At 48.8% G+C, this 21,716-nt stretch overlaps 1 protein-coding gene across 1 annotated transcript in view; it reads right to left on the bottom strand.

Moving 5' to 3' along the window:
- Positions 1-18,832, bottom strand: part of ONECUT1 (one cut homeobox 1) — a 33,200-nt gene extending 14,368 nt beyond the window's left edge. The window contains exon 1 of the mRNA XM_055276944.2: positions 17,540-18,832. Coding sequence (XP_055132919.1) covers positions 17,540-18,644 — 1,105 coding nt within the window. The 5' untranslated portion in view covers positions 18,645-18,832. The remainder of the gene's footprint in view (positions 1-17,539) is intronic.
- Between the last annotated feature and the right edge of the window lie 2,884 nt (positions 18,833-21,716).

The following is a 21,716-nucleotide window of genomic DNA, read 5'->3' as shown; positions in this document are numbered from 1 at the left end:
AACAAATAAATACAGTAGAAAATTCTATAGCCATTAAGAATGATGATGTAGATGTATATTTATTGCAGTGGAAAACTATTCATCTGATCTTACAAAAAGGACAAGCAGATGACAAAACTACAAAGATAGAATCATCTCATTTTTGTATAAAAAGCAAGTGTGTGTGTGTGTGTGTGTGTGTGTGTAGCTATGGAAAAAAGTTTAGAAGAATGTATACCAAAATATAAATTGTGGTTCTTCCTAAATGGTGAGATTATAGATGTTGTTTGGATTCTTATTTATGCCTTTAAGTAATGTCTGGTTTTTTTTTTTACAATGGGCATGTATTAACAGATGTAATTTTGATAATCACTAAATTTTTTTTTCATTTTTGTTCCATAGGTTATTGAGGTACAGGTGGTGTTTGGTTACATGAGTAAGTTCTTTAGTGGTGATTTGTGAGATTTTGGTGCACCCATCACAAGCAGATATTTTAAACAAGCTTCCCAGTAATTTGGATGCCCAATAAATTGGAGAGCCACTTGCTCCTAGGACAGTATTTTAGATCTTTCCAAGCTCAAGATAATTACTCCATACTTTGGCAAACACACAGGCTGACTACATCAGAATTTTAGGAGTGGCCTGGGAATCTGTGCTTTGAGAAGAATACCAGGTAATTTCTGTGATTTCAGGTCCAGAAGAGCCTGCTTTGTGGGATCTTTCTGTGGGACTGGGCCCAGGTAACCCTCCTCTCTCCCCACAGTGAAACTGTACTTGTAAAACCCAGCTGCATTGATTGTCATAGACAGCCTGGCAGAGGAAAAAAAAAGTGAGATGTGGCCGGGTGCAGTGGCTCACGCCTGTAATCCCAGCACTTTGGGAGGCCGAGGCGGGCGGATCATGAGGTCAGGAGATCGAGACCATCCTGGCTAACACAGTGAACCCCCGTCTCTACTAAAAATACAAAAAATTAGCCAGGCATGGTGGCACACAGCTGTAGTCCCAGCTACTTGGGAGGCTGAGGCAGGAGAATCGATTGAACCTGGGAGGCAGAGGTTGCAGTGAGCCAAGATCGCGCCACTGCACTCCAGCCTGGGGGACAGAGCGAGACTCCATCTTAAAAAAAAAAAAAAAAGCGAGATGTGTGTGAAGTGTCCACAGAGTTCATTGCTGGAGGCAGAGGGTTTTGTTCTGTGATTATGATGAAAGAGGAAGTTGGGTGAGAATGGAGGAAAAGATCAGAGTAATGGCTGTGAGCTTTTTAGCACTAATTGACAGGGCCTCCTTCATCTTGACTTGTCCGAATTTACTGCCAAGTGCCTAACATGGAAGGGAGGGAGCTGTGGGACTGAAGGGCATCCCTGTGGGCAAGTAAGGGTATCTCATGCCCAGAAAGAGGAAGAACAAGGTTTCTGTGCCACCCCTTATTATCCACCGGGCTGGCTCCAAGAGATGAACTAAAGAACTGGAGGGTTTTTGTTGTTTTTGTTTTAATTTCTGCAGCTCCACACCCATGCTGTGACAGGACCCCTATTAGTTTGTACTGGGCTTGTTTTAGGGTTGTTACATTTAGCGGATGTTTAAAGTGTTATTTTACATAATAACACGTGGCATGAGTGCACACATACATACACATATAACAAACCCAAGCTGCATATTTTGGGGTATGCTTATCAAGCTGTAACACGCATTAGAATCACTTCCAGGGCTTGTTAAAATGTTAACAAGCCAGAGTTTCTAGCCAGAGTTTCTGATTCCATAGGATTTCTAACAAGCTTCCAAGTGATGCTGGGGCGTGGATATGGCAGGTGGGGTGGGGAGAGAGAACTGCAAATGAATCTTAACTAAAACATTTTTAAGCAGGTCTGTTTATTTTATGGGTATGGGCAAAGCAATTTTGAAATGATTTTAGATGTATTACAGGATTGAGCAAATGAGTAAATGTGTGTGTGAGAGAGACAGAGAAAGAGAGAAAGAGAGAGAGAGAGGTAGGTTACTGGGTACCAGAGTGCTCACCGTGCAGGAAAAGACATATAAATAGGGAATGGGGGAAGGCAGGGAAAAATCCTCTGAGGGTATATTGCAATTGGAGGTGGAGGTACTGGTATGAACTAATGATTTTAGAAATACGTACATGAGCACGTATATAAGCATGTTTATGCGTACATGGATATTATGTATTTATGATGTGTATATGCATATTTGTATGTGTGTAAATAAATGTATATGTATCTGATTCCTGGCTTTGTCTGAGAGTGTAGAAAACCAAAGTCACCCTCAAGCCATGAGCACACTTAGTGCCTAGGCTGTCTTGGACTCTAACATTGTTCCCCACCAGGATAAACCAGGGCTCATCAAAGAAGTGGCACATTCTAGGATTGTTGGCAGAATATGTACCAAATGAGCTTGGAACATCTTATGATGCCAGAAAGTTAAAAAAAAAAATGTGAGCATGTCACAGGGACACAGGAGTCAGAATGAAAGGGCTCTCATCAGTCAAATCTGGGACAATTTGAGCACCAAAATAGTTAAGTACAGTACTGAATTGTAAGCCACTGGAAAAAAAAAAAGGAATGCCTGAGTCCCCTCCAGTTATAAATGGATAATGAGAGAGAAGGAAGGCTCTTGCAAATATCCTCTCTCTCTATCTATATGTTGAATAAATGAGTGCTATTCATGATCTATTGGGAAAGGACAGGGATGATGGAATTACCAGAGATTTTTTATTGTCTCCATTATTCTTTTATGTATTTTCAAATACTCTACCATAAATTTAATAACAGGATTTTTTAATTTAAAAAGTTGCAAAATAGTAGTATGTACCATCCCATAGGGAAAAGATTGGAAGGATACACACACACACATACACACACACACACACACACACACACACACACGGTTATCTGTGTGGGGTGCTGTGGGTGATTCTTATATTTTTTTTCTTTATTAGTGTTTTACCCTGCAGCTCCAGCTCAAAGGATGTATATAATACTAATAATTTACAACAAGAAATGAAGTTACTTATTTATTTATTTTTTATTTTTTTGAGACAGAGTTTTGCTCTCGTTGCCCAGGCTGGAGTGCAATGGCGTGATCTTGGCTCATTGCAACCTCCACCTCCAGGATTCAAGTGATTCTCCTGCCTCAGCCTCCCAAATAGCTGGGACTACAGGCAAGCGCCACCATGCCCAGCTAATTTTGTATTTTTAGTAGAGACGGGGTTTCACCATGTTGCTTAGGCTGGTCTTGAAATCCTGACCTCAGGTGATCCACCCACCTCGGCCTCCCAAAGTGCTGGGATAACAGGCGTGAGCCACCGCACCTGGCCAGAAGTTACTTTTTAAAAAAGCATTGGAATTAAAAAATAAATTAAGAAATAAGATACAAGGTGCTTGAACATGGTAAGTATCAAACAAATATTAAAAAAAATTTACTAAGGCTATGTCATGACAAAAGCAGAATTCAAAAAAGTATACATAAGCAGTACAATAATTAACTTTTTGGAAAATATCTCCACCCTTGTGTTGAAGGTAGTGCTCTAAAATGATATTGTAGTTGTGTCTGAGTGTATTTATTACTTTAAAAGAGGAAACTGTATGGTAGATATAATGTGTTATAAGCTTGCATTTTGAACATCTTTCACACATTGAATTGTCTTTCATAAAAGAGCTAGAATAAGAGGTTGAGGTGGGCAGATCACCTGAGGTCAGGAGTTCAAGACCAGCCTGGCTAACATGGTGAAACTCTGTCTCTACTGAAAATACAAAATGTAGCCGGGTGCAGTGGTACGCACCTGTAATCCCAGCTACTCAGAAGGCTGAGGCAGGAGAATCACTTGAACCCAGGAAACGGAGGTTGTAGTGAGCTGACATTGCGCTACTGCACTCCAGCCTGGGTGACAGAGCGAGACTGTCTAAAAAAAAAAAAGAGCTAGAATAAGCTAGACTAAGGGGACCACCACTGAAGCACTTGGGAGCATTTTCAACCTACCCAGAGGGGTGGTCACCCTGTGCTACTTCTCTTTTAATTTCATTACTCAGATAATTGCACTGGGCAGCATCTTCTAGGGAGGCAATTTTCTGGCAAAAGAATTAAAAGAAGTAAGAGCCGTTTAGTACTTTCCCTAGAAAGTTATCTTTTGGGAGATGGGAGAGGCCCTTGATTATTTTTAAAGAGGAACACACACACACACACAAACACACACACATACACACACACACTTAAAAAGCCATAGACTATTTCTTAAGAATATACAAGAAACTGGTAACGGGTTTCTTCTAAGGGAGGGGGACTTGGGGACTTAGGGAATATGGTTGGGAGGAAAACTTGTTTTTTTCCATATACACTTTCATGCTGTCCAAATTAAAAAAAAAATGATGTGCATATAGTATATGTTCAAAATATTTATTAATTAAAAACAATTCTTTAAAAAAGTCTGTTGCTCATGGAACAACTGTGAAAATAACTAGATCGGAGGAAAGCAAAATGTGTTTTCATATGAAAATATGCTTGCCATTAAACTGATTAGTTTCCATCACAGACAGATTTGTAAGTGACTCAAACCAAGACTTTCCAACATTTGTCTGCCCCATCTATATGTCTGTGCTTCTGTCTACTCTGCTGTTTTCTTTGTTTATAGATAGACAGCTCTTGAGCTACCATTACTGGGGAGTTACTTTTGTTTCTCTAACAGCAGGGATGGATTTGGGCTAAACCCTTCCACTGGTTCTTCAGGGCTCCTTGTACCCAGGGAGGTGGTTGGATGGAACATGAGTAACCATCACTGCCCACCAACACTGGGAAGTGAAAACTGGACCCAAAGGACCGACAATCTTCACCTCATTAGCATTGTGCTCACATCATGTCTCTCTCAGTAAGTAACAGGTTCTGGTGAGGCAGAAACAATCTAACTGATTGGATACCTCAAATCTATACAGAAGCCAGAGATCCCACCTGTCGTAGGAATGTATTTGAGAGGGTGAGCTATTCTGAAACATTCCATCTTTATATTGACATCCACATAGCCACTCTGCAGTTAAAGGTATATCCAAGCACCCAGCTTCCCATGCCAGAAGCAAGGAGCCTGTTCCATTTCCATTTTCACTCTCCACCATGTCTACTCGACTTTAGAAATAGCTCTCAAATTTTGTCACCCATTTTCTCCACCTTTGCTGACAATGACATATAATCAGACCCTAAGAATCTATTGCCACTTCTAGCTAGTCCCTTGCGACTTTTCCTCCCATTATCTTCCTCTCCAGCATGCTTTCAAAAGCACAAATCTGACCATTTCACTCCAAGACAGGTCACAACTTCCTTTGGGCTGCACCAATACACCAGGTCCTTTGTCATCTCCTTTCAGTCTTCTTTCCAGTTTTCCTGCCCACTCCCACAGAACTTTATTTCTACACAGATCAGAGACTTTGTCAGTATTTATTTTCCTGCATGCTTCCTCCCTGTGAGCTCCTCCAGGATACAATAAACACCTCATTCCTCTTTCACGCCCCTGTACTCAGCCTAGTGCCTGGCACATAGGAGGCACCCGATCGGTGTTTGGGTGAATGAAGGAAAACAGACCTTTTGAGTGATGTCACATGGCCATCAGTGGTGCTTCTCAGACTTTAATGGACACAAGAATTTCCTGGGGGTCTTGCTGAAATGCAGATTCAGGTTCAGTAGGTCTGGGGTGGAACCTGAGGGTCTACAGTTCTTACAAGTTCCCAGGTGAGGTCGATGTTGCTGTTTAGGGAGCAACACTTTGAGTAGTGAGGACCTATAGAACATTAATAACTTTTTTAGATGGGGGAGCATGTTGAATCAATCATTCCTGTAAGGATCTTGAAGTTTTGAGTGAACTTTTGATTTCAAAAAGATCAAAAGAAGTAAAAGATTTTATAAACACACACAAACACACAGTTATACACAGAGTAAGCTACGAAGCTCTAGGTTATTCCAGAAATAAGTAAGAAAAGGGAGTAAAAATAAGAGTCATCTACCCTTAAATTCTCAATACCATTATTCTAATTCGCCACTTGAATTTATATTAGAATCACCTGGGAAACTTTTTAAGCAGCGCATATTCTCCCCCCTTCTCCCCTTCCAATCTGATTTCTCTTCTAGAGGAATATGACACTCTCAGCCCATGTCTCCCTACCACTGAAAACCACAGCTTTGGAGAATGCTTTTGTAATTGATGGCAATGTTTTGTGTCACTCAGCTGTGCTGGAAAAGAAACAAGGTTTTAGATTCATAGTAATTCCGATCTAAGATCTTTTCTGCAAAAGGAGTTTAGCCAGGGCTCCCACACACGCTGTCGTTCCCTCTGCCTGGAAACCTCTTCCTCCATTTCTGTCCCAAGTCCTACTCATCCTCCAGATCTTCAAAATTGTCCCTTCATCACACCTTAAACTTCTCCTTCCTGGAAAACACACACACACACACACACACACACACACACACACACACACACACGCACACAAAACATGTAAACAGTTATTTGTTCTCTTCCCTGCTAGACTGTGAGTTCCAAAGAAAAATTGTGTTGTACATTCCATTTCCAGTCCTGAGCACGGAACTTGCTACAGAACATGCTCAAATGAGTGAAAAAATTAACTCTTCTTTCCATATTTAATGAAATTCCCTCTTTTACTTATTTTATTCTCCTGTCCAAAATTGGCTGAATATAATTCCTATGAGAGCTGACATTTAGTATGGAGCTAGAACCTGCTTAAATGACAGTAGAGTATGTCTTGAGGTTTGTTTGGTCTGAATTGCTTGGGTTGGGGAATCAGACAAAAACAATGTTTCTACCTCACCAATGTTAAAAATAAATAATAATCACTGCCTACCAAACAATATGTATCATATATGTGAGATATGAAGCACAAAAACAAAATGAACATCTATGAGTCCACCACTCAGTAAAAGAACTAGAACATTAGTTGCCTTGTGAAGCTACAGGGTGTTCTTGCCTCTTATCTGCCTGCCTTCCCCTGTCAGAGGTAACTACTCCTCTAAATTTATGTTTATTACTCATTTTTTAAAAAATAGTTTTTATATATCATGATTTATTTATGCATTCCTTATCAGTGAACGTTTAGGCTTTTTCAGTTTTTCTGCTCTTAGGAACAATGCTGCCATGGACAGTCTTTGCATGTCTCTAAGAGCATTTATGAATTTACCTATAATATATGCCAAAGGGTAGAATTGCTAGATACATGTAGGTCCAGGTTGAGAAGATGATGCCAAGTCATTGACACTATTTTTTTTGTCATAAAGGTGCCAATTTGCCTTCCTTTCCAGCAGCAGTGGTTAAGAGTTCCTGACGACCCATATCCTTGCCAACAGCTTGTCTTACTAAAACACAAGCAATGGAGTCTCAAGCTGCAGCACTCTGGGGCCAGACGGCAGAGCTCCTGCCTGGATAGGTTATTTCCTCCTGACCACCTGACAAGGGACTGGCCCCCTGAGCCTTAAACTTTGTTGAGTCCTGAAACTGCAGACACAGCACCAAACTTAGAACAGACTAGGGCCCCGACTAAGCTTCCCCATGGATAGATACACAGTCATCATAGAAGGCAATCAATCATAGAATGTGACACCTGGAAGGGACCCTAAAGCGAAATCCTTCATTCTACATTTATTGGGACTGAGGCCCAGAAAGGTTAAATTACTTGACAATGTCTAAGAGCTAATTACTACAGGAACCTCTCTCCGGGGCACGTGATTCTTAATCTGGAGACGGCTTTTTTTTTTTTTTTATAGTTGAAGATGGTGTAATATGATCCATTACATTAATAATGACTCTGTAAATATTTAAATTACTGACCAATTTATTTAATTAATTAATTATTTTGAGATGGAGTCTCGCTGTCGCCCAGGCTGGAGTGTAGTGGTGTGATCTAGGCTCACTGCAACCTCTGCCTCCCAGGTTCAAGTGATTCCCCCTGCCTCAGCCTCCTGAGTAGCTGGGACTACAGGCGCAGGCCACCACACCCAGCTAATATTATTATTTTTTTGTATTTTAGTACAGACAGGGTTTCACCCTGTTGGCCAGGATGGCCTCGATCTCCTGACCTTGTGATCTGCCCGCCTTGGCCTCCCAAAGTGCTGGGACTACAGGCTTCAGCCACCGTCCCCGGCCAACCAGTTTATTTAAAAAAAAAAAAAAATACTTGTTTAACTTAAGTGACACAAATTTGATAACTTTTGTTTCTTTGGTTATAAACAGGGGTGATATTCGATGAGATAAAGAAACCACAATTATAGTTTCAATATGCAAATTTAACTATACTAAGAGACACTGGTCTCCTGGGGGATAAACAGTCCCCAATTATCTGATTGATCATTCTTGTCCTTGGATCATTCCCCATCCCCATACTAGGCACCTCCTTAAAAAGCCATTTTTATGAGCAAGGAAAACTTTAAATTCATTAAGTTTAAAATCATCTTCCCCTTAGGAGCACTCATAATTAGGCTATAGTAAGATTCTGGGAATGATCTACAGAGATTATGGCAGAATAGCTTCAGTGACTTGATGGTTTCTAATCCACATGTGAATTTGGAAAAATGCTGAAAAGAGACCAATCTGCAGCAGAGGTACTTAGCGCTCTTCGGACTGCGCATAATAACCAAGTGTGGTACAAGTCCAGGGCAGAGGCATCTGTCTCCATCCATTAGACAGTAAATGTGGAGCTGGGGAGGAGAAGGAGTACTTCCTAACAGGATGGGTGTTGGTGTGAACAAAGGGGGCTTTCGAAGCCTGTAGTGGAAATTTTCCTTCTGGAGCTGTGTCCTTCAGGAATTCTCTTCCTCCCTACCCCTTCCCATCTGCCTGGTCCTCTCTACACCGAGTCCTCTTTTACCATTTAAACATATATTTTGGTTTAACAACGTCTGCAGGCAGATGCTAAAAGCTTTCTGTGAGGCAGCCCTTTTTTAATGTCAGGATGAAACTTAGGAGCTGTTTATTACTCTGGGGTGGGGGGCTTGGGGGAAAGAACACCAAGTAATTTTGTGCAGGAATGCTGACCAAACAGTACTGAGGTACTTGTGGTTCCAGTTTTCCTCCTAGCAGTCATTTTAATCAGCACTTCCCCTTTTAATGAGCTGGTAGTGCCATTACATAATCACCCAGCTCACTGGATTAATGATGAAAAGAGGAACTGATTTTTCCAGTTGCATCATTTGAAGTAAATGTTAACTTTCTTTCTGAGTCCTTAGTTAACCGCATTAGTGTGACAAATATGTCTTTGTCTAGCATAAGTAATTAGAATTTAATCACTTTAACTGCATCTTAATTACCCCAAATGAATTGAAAGGACATTTAATAGCAAAGATTAAATTGCCTTAATGAACGATTTTTGTGACTCCATCAATACTCGAATCGCGTTAGCCACTCCTCTCGCGCACTTCAGTCGCAGAATCTGCAGCGAGCACAGAGGTCACTAGGTGGCGCGCTTCGGTCGTTTGTTTATTTACTTTTCCCCATTGATCTGTTTTAGAAGACAACAGGAAAGAAAGCAAAAAGCACATAGTTTATTGCGTTCCTTCGAGAACCTCTCTTTGGGACTATGAGATCATCACCAGATGTGAAAACGAAAGCAGTGATTTCAGAAACCGTCGATTCTGAATATCCCATGGTGGCATATGCAAAGGAAGATGAGAAACACATGGTGACTGGAAACATGCAGTGTTTGACAGAAATTGCAAGATGCCCTTTAGACAACTCCCAGCCTATATACTGAGTTTTGGTCAATTTATTACTTTTTAGTGCAGAGCCCTAAAATATGAGTTACAGACAAGCTTTGAAATAGCAAGGCAGGCACTGATGTGGTGCCAAGAAGTGTAATTGCCATCCAAGTGCAGATCAGAATGCCAATGCCTGAAGGTATGGGAAGATCTGGGCCCTTGGGCCCCCCTCCAAGGCAAGGGACCCAATGGACCAGCCCCACCCACAGGCGCATCTAATGAGATGGGTCTTGTCCATCAATAATTGTTTAAGTGAACAAAGGGATGGGGAGGCTGGGGTCTCACATCTACTTCTGGCACTTCCTCACATTTTCTGGCTGCTTCTTCAAAAAAGAGTAATAAAAAATCTCTTTTACAAGTCTTGAGTATAAAAGAAGTAAGTTTTCCTAAGTGACTCTTTTTGAGAGTCCCAAAGGAAAGACGCACTTTCTCTAATTTCAAGAGCTTTATTATGTAGAGACTTTCAAATCAGTTATTTCCACATTCTGACTCCACTAACCTGGTGCACCTGTCCTGGCAACAGAAGCATGGGATGGAGGATAAAAGGTTCTGGGCCCTTGAACTGGGAAAGCTGAGCTCAGGGCATCACTGTTTTCCAGTGGTGTTGTCACAAGTAAATTATTTAACCTCACTGAAGAGAGCAACAGGGAAAAAAGCAGTAACTACCACTTAGATTAATGGTTCCCAAACTTGGCTGCACATCAAATTCGCCTGGGAGTTTATAAAAATCCCAATGCCCATGTCACGTCCTGTACCAATTACATCAAAATATCTGAAGCTGCAGCCAGGCATCAGTTTTTTAAAGGTCTCTAAGTGATTCCAATGTATAGCAAGATTTGGGAACCACTGGTATAAATGGTGAGTCTTCAATGAGAACATCTATGTTCCGATCACAGTACCTAACAAATAGAATGTGCACAAAAAACTTAAGCTTCTTCCTTATCAGTTACCATGACAAATGAGATTGGTTGTACTTTAGGGTCTAGTTCTGTCCAGCTGTTGTCTTATTAAATTGCCTCATCTACAAGAGAAGAAAATTTCTTTTTTTCTTCAACTTTTATTTTGAGTTCCAGGGTACACGTGTAGGATGTGCAGATTTTTTACATAGGTAAACATGTGCCATGGTGGTTTGCTGCACAGATCAACCCATCATCTTGGTATTAAGCCCAGCATCTATTAGCTATTAAGAGAAGAAAATTTCTAGAGGTTAATTTGTTCCAATTTTATGATACTGTAACATCTCTTGGAAGAGACATATGTGGATGCTTCTATAGCAAGACCCTGTGATAAATAATTTTTATGTTTGTATCAAAATAATCAGATTGTCTTGTGATTGGCCTAGTCATCTAGCCCAATCTTATTATCTCAGGAGGAAATTAAGCTTCATTAGTATTAACATACTTGTATTAAAAGAAGAACCTATACAAACCTATTGATAGAAGGTACGAATTTATTATTGTGCACTAAATCCATTCACATAAGGAATACTTTTTTTTTCTTTTTACTGGACTCTATGAGACTGACATTTTTCATGTAGAAATAATGTGGCTTTCTTCTCCCAAAGATGCTTATCCGGCTTATTCAAATAGAGACACAACGAGAATATTATTTAACAAATATTTGTTAAATGTTTTCTCCAGCATTATAAGAAATGCACCCTCTAACAACCACAACTTCAGTAACACCTTCCTTCTGTTGCTACCCTAGGTTGGGGGCCATTCAATTTTACCAACAGTGTGGAAATCCTGCTGTTTTAATGGAGACTGAAAGGAAACTAGTCGTTTCTCATTCAAAACATGAAGGCTCCTAGATTGATTTAAAATATTAAGTCGGTGTTTAAATATTCCAATATACGGACTTTACAAAGAGCACGAGCAATGTCACTTGAGGAACAAGGCCTCAAGCTGAGGAGCAGGATATTGGAGAGCCTCCTTCTTAATTACCCACCTTTATTAGACTTGAGGATTTTCTGTCTTACAAGAAAATCAGAAATAAATTTTATTGGTATGCTCTGTAAGAACGATTTCTTCTGATAAGTTGGGGTAGCAGCATTTGTTTGATTAGCTGAATTTGCCATGAATGTGGAAATAATGACATCAAAACAGCTCGTGTAACAACCTCCTTAAAGACCTCGTAGATTAGAGATGACTATAGATTTTCCCCAGCGCGGATCAAAGGGACTGAATTGAAGGTTTTAGCTTAATGATCCAACCCCTGTCACACCCACAGGGACGCGAATTCCAATTTTATAAGCAGGTGTGCACGTGCACTCAGATACTCACACAAAACCGCGTGGAGGGACGAAAAGATCAACCACCCGATCGACGAGGATAGGTTTGATCTTTTCGATTACCTCAGTGTGCCAGCGTTTATTCCTGGCTGGGCCTAGCGCCCTAATAAACTTCGGAACTTTAGCTGTTAATTTTTGTTTTCTTACTGTGATTTCCCAAAGACATTCTATCCGCCTACCAGAGGCGAAGAGAAACGGGACCAGGCGTCAGGGCTGTGGGACCCTGTCCAGGGTCCTGACTCCGCGCCAGGGCTCCAGGCCAGTCGGCCTCCGAAGGCCCTTTCACCCACCCCACACGAGAGGAAACAAAGACTTCCCAGCTCAAAGCCTCAGGGCTGCCTCCTGACTCCAGTCAGTTTGCAGGAAGGGGAAACAACACAACAAAGGAACCTCCAATCCGCCGGGTATTTACATCCCTCAGCTCCAACCTCCGACTTCGGACCGCCAGGGTCATCTTCTCTACTCTGACCCCGGTTTTCTTAAATGAAAACATGCCAACAAAAGCATACTTCGGATACAAAATCCAAGTACACATCTTGTTTGGGGAGGTTAGAGCTGAGGTGTACTTCGGGGGATGAGAATTTTGTTTTCATGAATTGGGTAACACCCAGGCATTGTTAGGTACCCCGACGGACCCTCTAGATACCCTTCTCTTCCTCCTTCACACTTTCTTCCTATCAAAATAGTTATTGTTTTGAAATTCACTAGAACAACGACGCTCTAAAAACAAAGGCGCAGCAAGCATCCCTTTCTTCGCCGCCGCGGGCTGAACCACGGACGCTCGCGGGGCGCTCAGTTCCGACCGCCCGCAGGGGGCGCGCGCCGCTCCCGCAGCACAGCCAGGCCACTCCAGGAAAGGGAGCCCAGTGGAGGGAAGCAGGGAGCGCGGAGGGCTCGAGGCTTGCAGATAAGGAGAGGCGCATCCTGGGATTTGGGTCCTCTGCTGCTACAACACAACCGTGCTATTGTTGGCACTGTCCGACCCAAGTGTCGGTTGTAAGCGGCGATGTCGGGGCTGGGTCTCTAGCAACCGCTGTGCCCCGGGTCAGGCTGGTCGCCCCAGCTACCGGGATCCCTCTCCGGATGCTTCCAAGGCGATAGGTGCTGCACCCGCTGACGGGATAGCCGCATACCTCCGAACGGGTAGTGGACTTCGTCTCTGGCAGGCATCCTAGCTGCGCTGACACCAAGGTCGCTACACAATAGCCATCAGTACCACTCAAGCCCCAGAAGTAGGTTTCCCCTGCCCCAGCCATAGCGGCTCCAGTCGTCGCCACGAGCCCACTTCTTACGCCCAAGCGCACCTCCCTCTCCTCACCCGGGTTTATGCCCATTACACAGAGAGAACTACACAGAGGGAACTATGGTCCTACACCCTCGAGGGGACAGACACTGGCCGTGAGACAGGCACCACGCAGAGCCTTCTGGTGACTGTCCGCAGGAGCGAGATCTTTTTTGGTTTTGCAGTCGGCTGGTGTGTGTGTGGAGGGTCCCCAGTCGACCACCGGGATGCACTGCCACTTTTCGGCCTGGCGGGCTCTGGGACTCCTTGGTCTCCGTAGGAGGCCATCCCAGGCCTTAGGAGGAGGCGCTCTCAGCTGGTGGCGCCCCTCGCCCCGGGCTCAGAGGCGGACACGGTCGGTCGCGCCCTGCCCGCCCTTTGTTCGCGCCGCAGCGGGCTGGGAGCAGCTGCGCGGCACCAGACCCGCAGCGCCAAGACGCGAAGCGCGAGGAAACCGCTGCGCTTGACGCCTTCTCCCCCAACTCTTGGGCCCAGGAACCCTTCCAGCTCCTGCGTCCCACACGCCCAGTCCTGGCTTCTCTCCCGGCCCAGGAGTCTTCAAGAGTTGAAGGGCTCTGCCTAGGGCCCCGCACTCCTGCCTGACTCCCATGGCCCAGAAAAGCGGGGGGACATTTGAAATGTCACTCCTGGGATAAATATTAACAAAAAAGCAAATGGACTTGTGCGGGGGCCAGTTATCAATCAACCAGGCCGCAAGGCCACTCAGGGCAAACACAGCCCAGGTTGGGCTGGGCAAGACTTTCTCATGGCCGCCTCCCGACCGAACCCCTCCTCCTTGGCTCAGGTCCTCCTTCAGGTCGTTCTGGGGCAAACACTGGACGGGAAGGAGGCGCAGTCTGGGTGCTGGAGGCCCCGCCGACTCCCCTGAGGGGTTTGGGGGTTTCCTCGCCTCCAAGTCTGGCAGGGCAGGTCGGAGTGCCCAACACCCACCCCCACTCGAACCTCGGGCCTGCGCGCCGCCTTCCCCTGGGTCCGCGGTGCTGCGCTTGCTGTTGGGTGCGTGTCGCTGTCTCTTTCCGAGCCGGCAGCTCCTGCCGTGTGGCCGAAGCCCTCTGGAATCTTTAATTGGAAACTAATCTTGCGTCTTGATAGACGCCCACGTCAGAAGCGCGCCACCCCCCCACACCCCCCTGCCTCATCCGGGAGGAGACGCGGCGAGAACCCTGTCGCTCTGCTCTTTAATGGGGCAGCAGCAAGTAGTACAGGGAGACAACATATATTGATTTTTAAAAGGTAGTTAATTTGGTGGGAATTTCCTCCTGTCGCCCTTCTTCCACCAGCCGCTGTTATTTCGTGACCGGAAGGCGCTTCCCCAAACACAGCGCCACGTGCAGAGGGTTTTGACCCTCTGCAACAGGCTGCCGGCACCTGGAGCACAGAGGGGCGTGGAGAAGCCACCACTCTCCCGCTGCGGAGCGAAGGAACCGAGCTCAGTGAGCCCTGACCTCGCAAGGTGGTTGGAACGAGACTGGGGGGAGGGTCTCTGAGCGCAACAGCAAGGAAAGCTGCCAGGGGCACCTCCCCATATGGGAGCTGGTAGTGGGGGGCAGGCAGTAATGTCCCGTAGGAACGGCCAAGGCGCTCTGCAATCCGTTTTAAGGCTCTTGCACTTGGCCCGCTAGAGATCATTTGGAAAGTTCAGAAAATAACCCCACTCTTTTTAAAATACGAAAATGTTTAATGAGATGGCTCGTTCTTCAGTAACTTAAAAATAGGTTGTGAAGAGACCGTTCCTGGTTCCTTGCAGGAGACCGTCCTGGACCAACACAGAATCCTCAGTCCTAGCCCTTTCCGCCATCCCTTTTAAGTTAAGGAAACAAAAATGTAATAGACATGCTTCCTCAGGGTCTCAGGACACAGAGTCGGCTTGGTGTTTGGTGCCAAATGCCTGCCCTGCTGGACTCTCCAGTGTTTCATTTTTTCGAGGAAAAGGCCATGGGCCTAGGGCCGAGGGCTGCATGGCCCTCTACAGGTTGCTGGGTGCCCAGGCAGGCGCTCCTTCGATAGCCTCCTGGGTGCCACGAGCACCTGCCAGGCACCAGGTTTGCGCCTCCAGCATGCGGGTCCCAGCACTCAGGCTCCCTCCCCTTCCGCAGTGCCGTCTCCTGAGCTCGGCTATGTAGCTCTCCACGCTTGGAGGTCAGAGGGCGCTCCTGCGGCCAGGTTTCCACGGCTCAGAGGTCGTCTCTGAACAGAACATGTCAGTCTGTCCTTCCAGGGGGCGATGGCAGGCAGTAGGGGGAGGAGGGATATTGAAGTCCAGAGCAAGAGCCTCCAGGGGGCGGGGGTGGGGGATGGGGACCGAGTTTTCCCGGAGGGGTAGACTTCTCCATTTCTATCTTCTTCCCACATTCCCCTGCTCCACTCTTTGGCTTCAGCGGGCACTGCCTGGGTAAGAGGCCCTGAAGCCCGGCTCTGGGGTGGTGTGGGTGTGTGAAAAGGCACTACCTTGGGCTCTGGAGAGACGGAGCAGTCAGGGCGAGGAGCAGCCCCTTCGCCCACTCCCTCCGGAACCTCAGTTGCTCGCGGGCAGCCCACAGGTGGAGATATGGTGCCGGTAGCACAAGGGCTAGAGAGTGGAAACCCGGGAGCCAGCGATTCGCTGGGGCGCCCAGCGAGCCTCTTCTCCCCTGACTGGTTCCCGGGCGCAGGCTGCAGGAACCTGCATGAGGACTTTGCCTGGGGCGAACGAAGGCAGAGCTGGGCTAGAAAACCTGGCAGGGCAGAGTCTCAGCCAGCGCGGCGCTTTGGGACCGGTGGCCTGGAGCGCCCAAACCCAAAGAACGCTTTGGGTCCCTTCCGGGCACGAATCGCAGCCTGGTCGGCACCTGCCACCCCCTAGCTTCTCATTGGCAGGCACGAGTTGGGGGAGGGGGCTTTGGCCTCACGCTTTGATTTTAGACTGTGAAACGGCTCAGTGCCCCCGGCTCAGAGCGGATTGACTGTCTCTGGTTCTCCAGGGACGAATTAATGGAGAACGATCAGTTAATTAACAAACCCTCATTCCGGCTTTTACCTTTTCTCTTCGCCAAGGCTCAGACCTGGGCGCCGGGCTGAGATGGAGGTGGAGGTGGGGGTGGGGGAGTGGGGGGGGGCATGGACCAGGAGTCAATCAACTTGGCAACCGCCGGCCGGATCTCATCAAACCCAGGCCACCCTCCGCTGTCCTTAGCTCTACCTCCCCTCATGTTCTCCACCCTCAAGGGTCGCCGAATCCTCCTGAAATCCCCGGTGGGGTTCGGGCTGGGCTCAGCTGTCTTCTCTGCCTATTCGCGGTCTCGGGGAGCCAGGCGCGGTGGCTGCGCTGCGCCAGGGAGAGCTTCCAGCTGAACTCAGAAACACCTGGGGCTTGGGGTTTCGGGTAGGAGACCTCTGTTCCTAGACTTGGGGGTCATTTACACACTCTTATCCCCAAACCCCCCTCCCGCACGGGGATTCAGACGAAAATCGCGAAGAGGAATAATAAAACAAAATGCAAAGTCCTCAGGGAGTTGGCAGCGGAGTCGGTCCCAGGACTTCGCTATTGCTTTGCAGCTCTCACTGGAACCTTGGGACGGTCAGCCTCCCTCTCCTTTCCACAGCCAATTTCATGCGCAGAGAGCGTTCTAACCCTTACACCTCGGCTGTGCTACACACCCACCGCCCAATGGCTTTGAAACTTTTTTGCCCATACTCTTAGATTGAGGTCACCACAGCCAGCGCCAAAAGAATGAGCGCGGGAGGGGGTCACAGCAGCCAGTTCGGCCAAACATCGACGCTGCTCCGGCACGCTCCAGCCCAGCGCCTGGGATGTGTCAGAGGTAACTGCGAGGAACATTTGCGTGCGATTCCTCGCACGCGTTGCATCCCTCTTCCCAAACCCGGATCGCTGAACTGAGAGGTGGCGCAGAGTGTCTCACCAGGTGCGGGGATTTCTCTCCGCCTCAGGTCATACGAGCTTCCCTCGCTGTCCCTGAGCGCAAATGCGCCTCTTCAGTCGCCGAGGCCCCGCCGCTTAGCTCTCGGAGCCTTCCACAGCCCAACACACTGAGCCCTGGAGTAGGCAATTTGCTCCCACAGCCCTGTGCTGGCCCTTCCAGGCACAGGGAGTCCCCCTTCTGGGGGTAGGGGCGGGCGGGATGAAGCGCACCCAGCCCTATCTCCTACCCTCCCTCCTTTGGTCCCTTCGGCTTTCGTGTACCTTATCTCCCGCGCGCCCAGCTCCTTGGCCGGCTCACCTGCTAAGCGGAGCGCGGACATGCGCTGGAACTCCGGCTCCTGCAGCCACTTCCACATCCTCCGGAAGGTCTCCCGGCCGGATTTGAGTTTGCTCCAGGGTTTGGGGTTGCGCAGCAGGTCCGAGAGGGTCCCCTGGGAGCGGCAAAGCACCCTCTGCGCGAAGATGGCCTGTGGGATGCTGTAGCGCTTGAGCTCGGTGGTGATACGCTGCGCCACCTCTTTGGTATTGATCTCTTCCATCTGCCCTGAATTACTTCCATTGCTGACCTGCGCGCCGGTCACCGAAGGGTTGGGCTCCCGGGCTGTGCCCAGGAGCTGTCCGTGGCCCTGGGCGTTCAGGTGGGCGTGGGGATGGTGCGGAGGAAGGCCGTTGATGGGCACCATGCCGGCTGAGGTGGGCGTGAGGTGCTGCTCCCCGTGGCGGCCGAGCATGGCCGGGTGGTGGGCTTCGAAGCCGTTGGGGGTGAGCATCTTGTCGGTGGGCATGGCGGCCCCCGGGTGGGCATAGTGGGGGAGCCCTTGCTGGGAGTTGTGGATGCTGCCCAGACCGGAACTGGAGAGGGGCGAGAGGCTCTGGCCCATGCCGGCCACGTCCTTGTGGTAGGGGGTATAGAGGTTATTCATGGAGGCCAGCCCGCGCTCATCCCGCATGAGCGTGAAGCTACCGCTCACGTTGCCCGCCAGGCGCTGGTGGTGGTGCGGGTGGTGGTGGTGATGGTGGTGGTGGTGATGGTGGGGGAACTTGTCCGAGACTGTGGAGATGGGAGGCAGCGGCTGCAGAGGGGTCAAGGTGGTGTAGGTGGTGGGCATGCTCATACCTGGGGGAGTCTCGCAGGCCATGGTCATGGTGGGGTGCAGGGGGCCGGTCAGGCTGTGCTCGGGGGCCCGGTGGTGGTGGTGGTAATCGCCGCCGCCGCTGCCGCCGTCCAGCAGGGACGCCATGCCCATGGAGCGCGGGTGCGCGGGGGGCAGGTGGCTGCCGCGGTGCGCCACCGAGCTGCGCGCATGGGGGCTGCCGCCCAGCAGGTCGGCAGGGGCGGGCACCGGCTCATGGCTCACCCCGTGCAGCTCGCCGATCGCCTCCATGGTCAGCTGCGCGTTCATCGTGATCCGGGCGAGCAGGCGGCTGACACAACATCGATGTGGCCAGGCAGAGGCGGCGAGGGGCGCACGGAGTCCGGTCTTCACATCGGCTGCTGGCGACTGTTGCCTTCCTTCCTCTCACTGTGGGGCTCTGTCTCTCTCTCTCTCTCTCTCTCTCTCTCTCCGTGTGTATCTGTGTGTGCGTGTGCGTGTGTGCGTGTGTGTGTGTGTGTGTGTGTCGCCTTCCCTCTTCCCCACCTTCCCCTCTGCGTCCTCGGCTTTTTAAAAAAATATTAATTTCCAAAAAGGATCCGCGCCGTTGGGAGAGCGCAGTGCCCCAGCCCGCCCGCCTCGGCCACCTCTCGCCCCTCTCTTTCTTAAAATTCTGAGGTCCCCGGCTCCCCCGCCGCGGCCCGCGCGCCTGCCGCGGCTGCTGCCTGCCCGCGCCGCTGGCCAGCTTGAGCCATGGCTCTGTTACTGTTGCAGACTCTGTGGCCGCGGTTAGGTAGCCGCCGCCGCCGCCGCCGCCGCGGCCCGCCCTCAAGCCCGCCGGGCGCAGCGCGCATGCGCGAGGCCCGCCCCCTCCCCCTAGGTCCTGGCGCGACCGGCACTTGACGTCCCCGTACAAACGAAGGAGGGGGCCCAGCGCCTTCCCTGCGGCGCCGGATGGCCAGGGAGCTGCGGGCACGTGCGAAAGATTGGCGCAGAGCACGACCTGGGGCCGCCGCTGCAACCCCAGGAGACTAGCGCCTGGCTCGCTCGCCTCCCTTGCTTGGGTGGGCTCTCTCCTCCCAGCCCAGGGACGCTCCTGTCGGGCTCTTAGCCGCTGGAGTGCTATGCTTGGAGAGACATCGCCCCTCTCTCTCCAGTTGCTGCTTCCCGGTGCAGGTTGCCCGGGGAGCTGGGGACTGTGTCATCACCCCTTCGGCTCTGGCCCACTAAGCTTTATTTCCCGGGGGGCTGCTGGGAGTGCGCTTTCCCACCCTTGAATACACGGCCTATTGGGGATGGAGGTTGGAGTGGGGTGCAAATTGCTTAAAGGGCTGGGTCCGTTTGGCGGCCGTTGACCTGGCACCCTTCGTCCTCCCAGATACATACTTGCCCACCCTTTCTCATCCATGCCCTCCTGTGTCTCATCCAGGCACTCCCAGCCTGTCCAAACAATGCATATCCAAGCCCTGCAAATAATTCATCTCAATGGATTTCATGTCTACCTGCATAATGAACAGTTAGGAATTTAGGAACCCCCAGAGAAGAAAAGATATTTTGGGGAAAATACACTGATGTAAAGCAACTCAGAAAACACGATTAACTCTTTAAACTTGTATCTATATCTACCTATTCATAAATGCATACACACAAGCACAAAACATATATTTCCTGTCCTTGACTCAGTGCCAAGAGTCCCAGTTCGGGCCATACCTCACTGTCCCCCGCCGCCTGGCTCCTTCTCCCGCTCAGCTCATAATTAAGGCTGTGCGTCCGCTTCGCCAATGACTCGGCCTGTGGAAGGAGGCGAGGGAGAGCGGAGGGAGTGCCCTGGAGGGTACCCGTGTTAACTTCCGGGTGCTGGTGGGACCGTGGAGGCTCGGGCCGTCCCTGCAGTTACTCCCAAGGCCCTCCTGCTAAAGCACCCGGAGGCGGTTGCTTTCCAGAAGTACTGACGCAGGCAGGGTGGACGCCGGCGCGTGGGTCTCCGTTTAGCCCGTAGGGACGCCCTTTTCCCGGCGTCCCGGAGAGAAGCCTCCAGATCTGAAAATCAATTCAGCTTCGGGGGTAATTTCGCCCTTCCCGCAGTCACGCTCCAATCCGGAATCGAACCTGGTCTTTGGGCCTGGTGGGGACGTGTGCGGAGGCCCCCAGTTTGAGACGTACACCCGGCCGCCACATGCCGCGGCTTTCTTTCATTTACAAAAGAAAGAAAAAAAATCCGCTACAAAAGGCAGAGCCGTGTCCGCTTAGGTGCTTTCATCCCTCAGAGAAAGGACAGATGTGCCCATTGTCCAGCCCGTGGCAGTTATGGCCGGGTCAGCGCCGAGCCTCAGCCCCAGGCAAGCGGTGGTTACAATGAGAATAGCCTCTCAGAGCCGGGGTGTCTGGACTCAGATATGGAATAAAGTGTGTGTAGCCTGTGCTGGGCCAGACTCAGACTGTAGGTTTGCTTGCTGGGGCACCGAACTGCAGTGGTGTTTCCACTGCAAATGCTCCCAAGCCCTTGGAGAGGCCAAGGCTGTGGTAGTGGTGGTAGGTGGGTTTCCAAGGCAAAAGTTTGGGCTGGCCAACCCTTTGGAAAAGTCCCCACCGGCCCAGGCATGAGTAGGCCTATCTTTTTGCCCAGGTCCCTGCTACCACCAGGGCAACATCCTAATCCAGGTAGGTCAAGTTCAGTGGATACAGTCAACATGACTTCCTTGAAGGCGGCCATGTCCTGGGACTGGTTAATCTGGCTGGTTTTATCACCAGAGGCACTCCCATCCTGTCCAAACAATGCATATGGAGGCCCTGCAAATAATTCATCTCAATGGATTTCATGTCTACCTGCATAATGAACAGTTAGGAATTTAGGAACCCCCAGAGAAGAAAAGATATTTTGGGGAAAATACACTGATGTAAAGGAACTCAGAAAACACGATTAACTCTTTAAACTTGTATCTATATCTACCTATTCATAAATGCATACACACAAGCACAAAACATATATTTCCTGCCTAGTATATTGCAATATGTTGGTGGAAAGCTGCATCTTTGGTTTTTAATTGTTTCTGTTCCCATTTCCTACAGCATGAGACCAAACAATGGGTTAAAGTAGCAGGCAGACTTTCAGCTAAACAGTTGTCCCCCCACCCCCACCCCTATATTTTAATCCCGCTGAAATGATTGATTTGCCCTTATGACAACTATCTTCCCAAAAGGCAGTTTGTTAAAAGAAAGAAAGAAGTAAATACCACCAAGTGCACAAATTGTTCATGGTTTTCTCTTTGTGTAGCTAATTAGGAACTTGATCTTGGAAACCCTCCTTCATGAGAGGCACTCAGCTGAGCCTCTGGAGTCCACCTGAAGAAGGCTGGCATCAGGAGAGCTCAGCTTCCCCTC

This window comes from Symphalangus syndactylus, chromosome 5 (assembly GCF_028878055.3).
Source record: "Symphalangus syndactylus isolate Jambi chromosome 5, NHGRI_mSymSyn1-v2.1_pri, whole genome shotgun sequence".
Lineage (NCBI taxonomy): Eukaryota > Metazoa > Chordata > Mammalia > Primates > Hylobatidae > Symphalangus > Symphalangus syndactylus.
This window is presented reverse-complemented; position numbering and strand designations above follow the sequence as displayed.